This window comes from Mus pahari, chromosome 22, assembly GCF_900095145.1.
Source record: "Mus pahari chromosome 22, PAHARI_EIJ_v1.1, whole genome shotgun sequence".
NCBI lineage: Eukaryota > Metazoa > Chordata > Mammalia > Rodentia > Muridae > Mus > Mus pahari.
Genome location: NC_034611.1, coordinates 29,440,754 through 29,444,503, shown reverse-complemented (window position 1 = coordinate 29,444,503; position 3,750 = coordinate 29,440,754). Strand labels below are relative to the sequence as shown.

At 41.3% G+C, this 3,750-nt stretch overlaps 1 protein-coding gene across 1 annotated transcript in view; it reads left to right on the top strand.

Moving 5' to 3' along the window:
- The first annotated feature begins 244 nt into the window (after positions 1-244).
- Positions 245-3,750, top strand: part of Tstd3 (thiosulfate sulfurtransferase like domain containing 3) — a 7,707-nt gene continuing 4,201 nt past the window's right edge. The window contains exon 1 of the mRNA XM_021221924.2: positions 245-397. Within this exon, the coding sequence (XP_021077583.1) occupies positions 328-397 (70 nt within the window). The 5' untranslated portion in view covers positions 245-327. The remainder of the gene's footprint in view (positions 398-3,750) is intronic.

The following is a 3,750-nucleotide window of genomic DNA, read 5'->3' as shown; positions in this document are numbered from 1 at the left end:
CAGTCCGGTGCTCTTACCCACGGAGCCATCTCACCAGCCCCCAGAAGTTTTTTTAAAAAATTATAATTTCTGTTGTTTTAATCCAGTAAATATGTGGTGATTTGTTAATGTAGCAATGGGAAGCTAACACACTAAAGCACGTGAAGTTAAACCTGCCAAAAACCTTGCCTAATAAAGTCAAACAGTAACTGTGTGGCAGTACCTCTTTCTGCCGGTGCTGGCTGCTGGGCGCTCAAGAGCCTGGACAGCGCCCGTAGGAAGAAGAGCAGGAAGGAGCCGAGGAAAGGAAGTGGTCAGCAGCCCCGGGGTCCCAGAGAGCTCATTGTGATGCTGGCCAGGCTGGTGCTCGGGACCTCAGGCAGGGCGGCCCTAGGATCAGTGGAGCCTGCGCTTGGCGGTGAGCTTGACAATCCCCGGGAAGGGAAAAGCGCTTGATTTCGGGTGCCGGAGAGGGGATGACATTGACCATACTCTCTTCTTTAGACTCGTAGTTATTAATAAAAGTGAATCCTGCAGCGATTGGCACGTAGGTATGTAGTGCCCACCTGCAGTTCTTTGCTCCTCCGGATTGCCATGCTCTCGCAGACTGGAGGTCCGCTGCTAACAAACACAGCGACAGAGTAAATATGGCACCAAGGTTATTTATAATGGGAATGGATTGTGCAGGTTTGAGTGATGAAGGTCAATTCATCCCTCAAAGGAGCTAGCACGAAGGCCCCAGAGAGGCTAAGCTACAAACCTAGCCTTTTAAACTTACTGCCCACCAGGGACAGAGCTCATCGCTTCGGGAAACACACACCCCACCCCCACCCGAGTTAAAACGCGTTAGAACTTGGAAAGTACTCCCCTCCCTCGTAAACGTTTCGCAAATTCGGAAGCAGAAAGCAGAGGAGTGAAAATGGTTATTGACTTAGCTGGGTCTAAAGCTCAACCCAAGGCGTCAGTACCTTCCCTGTATTTTATTTTTAAATATCGGCTCTCCTTTCGCATCTATTTTCTTCCGAAGAAGCAGCTGCGGGAGGCCGAGCGAGCTAGCCTCCCTCGCTTCTTTCTTTACACCTTTTTGTTACTGAAGATGGTTTTTTTTTTTTTTTTCTGGGCAAACTGTTTTCTTTCACCTTTCAGTAGCAGTTAGTTATCAGACAACCAACCTTCCAGGCCTTCTGCGGGGGGATACAGCTCCCACCTGCTAAGGAGTTAACCATATTCCTGGATGGGCGAGGAGGAGACAGATACAAGTCCACAGTCCTATCCAGTACGACTGCAGTGGAAAGCCCTCAGATCTTGAGTTGATCAAAATGCCAGAGGAAGGTGCCTTTGTGTATTTTTAAAAAAATCACACAAATAGTAAGTACATGGTTATATTTTCACTGAAATAAAGAAAAAACCAGCCAACCAAACAAACCAATGACAACAACAATAACAACAACCAAAGCCCCAAACTTCTATTAAATACCTCGCACCCCACTCTTCTCGGATACCAATGGTAAAGACTCTTAAACTTTTCTATGGTTATGCATAAATAAGTTATTATATGTGTGACTGGTGTATATGCTTCTATATTTGGAGTCACACACATATTTAGCTTTTTAAAATTGCATATACCCCATATTGGGAATATACTATACTTTACTAACCAGTCTCATAGAAAATTTTAGTTTCAGGTTTTTATTATAAAATTATTTGATATTCATCATGTAATCTACCCTATGCAGATAAGCAACTATTTTTACTAGAATGGATGCCTAGAAGTAGAATTGTTAAGGGGAGGTAGCAATCATTATTAAATAGATACAAAAGGAGAATTAAGTGTCTTGTATAGAAATGAAGGAAGAGAGATTTCTCTCAGAAGGAGCAGTTTGGTATAATTCATGACAACAGGAATAATTATTGATTCCACTGTATATGCATTAATTTTATTTAAACCAAAAGGCATGCATTCATTAGTTTTCTTGGTGCTATAATACCCGACAATACATTGTGTGTGTGTGTCTATACACACATATATTCTGTAATACTTAGCCATATTTTTCTTCAGTGTAAGAACTGATGAGTGTTTCTTTAGGTAAACACCAGACCAAGCGGTCAATTGTTTGGTACAAATAAGTAGCGCACAGAAAAGCCCATCTTCAGTAACTTCAGGTGTTAATGAGAGAGCAAGGTGGGCTAGCTTGCTGGGCCACTGCAGCTGCTTCTCTGGAAGAAAATGGACACAAAAGAAAAGACAATATTTAAAAGTAAAATAAACTATTTTTTTTTTTTTTTTTTTTTTTTTTTTTTTTTTTTTTTTTTTTTTTTAGGTTTTTCGAGACAGGGTTTCTCTGTGTAGCCCTGGCTGTCCTGGAACTCACTTTGTAGACCAGGCTGGCCTTGAACTCAGAAATCCGCCTGCCTCTGCCTCCCGAGTGCTAGGATTAAAGGCGTGTGCCACCACGCCCGGCTATAAACTAATTTTTTAAAAAACTAAAATTTCCTATGACTGGTTAATTCCATAGTTTATTAACATTCCTACATAGAACATCCCTAATATGGAATATATGCAATCTTAAAAAGCAAAACATGTATGTGACTTCAATTGAGAGTCTTGGGGAAACTAAGACCAAAGGACAATAAGTGGTTGCTTCAGGCTTTGATCACTGAGTGGAAAGGCAAGAAAACCCATCTTCATACCTACTCCCTCACAAGTGAGGAAAGCTGAATTATAGCAAGTTAAAGGTCAGTCTGATGACTACAAGGAAAAGAAATTATCTTTGATCCAGTTTTAAGAGTGACTGTTGTGGGTACATTTTCCAGGGTTGATAAATAATGCTAGAGAGGAAAAAAAAAAAAAAAAAAAGGCCGGGTGTGGTAGTGCACACCTTTAACCCCAGCACTTGGGAGGTGGAGGCAGGCAAATTTCTGAGTTCGAGGCCACCCTGGTCTACAGAGTTGAGTTCCAGGACAGCCAGGACTATACAGAGAAACCCTGTCTCAAAAAACCAAAATAAATAAATAAATAAATAAATAAATAAATAAATAATTCTAGAATCAGGCTTAGCAAAATTTATGAAATTATGTAGTTTTCCAGTTTCTTACCATGCCACATAAGAAAAGTGTGAATTCAGCTCGCTATCTCTAATTTGAGTAGGTTGATTCCAATTTTTTGTTTGCTTGTTTGTTTTGTTTTTTTGTGAACCGCCATCAAATGTTGGAATCAAACACAGGTCCACTGGAAGAGCAGTGAGTGCTTTTAACCACTGAGCCATCTCTCCAGTCCCCCTTTAAGAGTTCCTAATGACAATATCTGAGAGAACCCATTTCCCCGTGCCTTCAACAATATTTGACGTTCTTAGTTTGGATTTTACTGCTGTGAGCAGACACCATGACCAAGGCAACTCTTATAAGGACAACATTTAATTGGGGCTGGCTTACAGTTTGAGAGTGTCAGTCCACTATTATCAATCCAGGAGCATGGCAGCTTCCGGGAAGGCATGGAGCAGGAGGAGCTGAGAGTTCTGCATCTCCAACTGATTATATCCAAGAGAAAACTGATTATTCTGCACTGGGCAGAGCTCCCAAGCCCACCCAACTGTCTCCAACAAGGCCACACCTACTCCAATAAGGCCACACCTCCTAATAGTGCCATTCCCTGGGCCAAGCATATTTAAACCACCATAGGCATTATCAATATTTTAAGCTTTACAGGCCCGAAGCATCGTTTTAACTTGTGTATCTCTTCTTGTATTTTGTTTTTTGTCTTTTTTGTTTTTT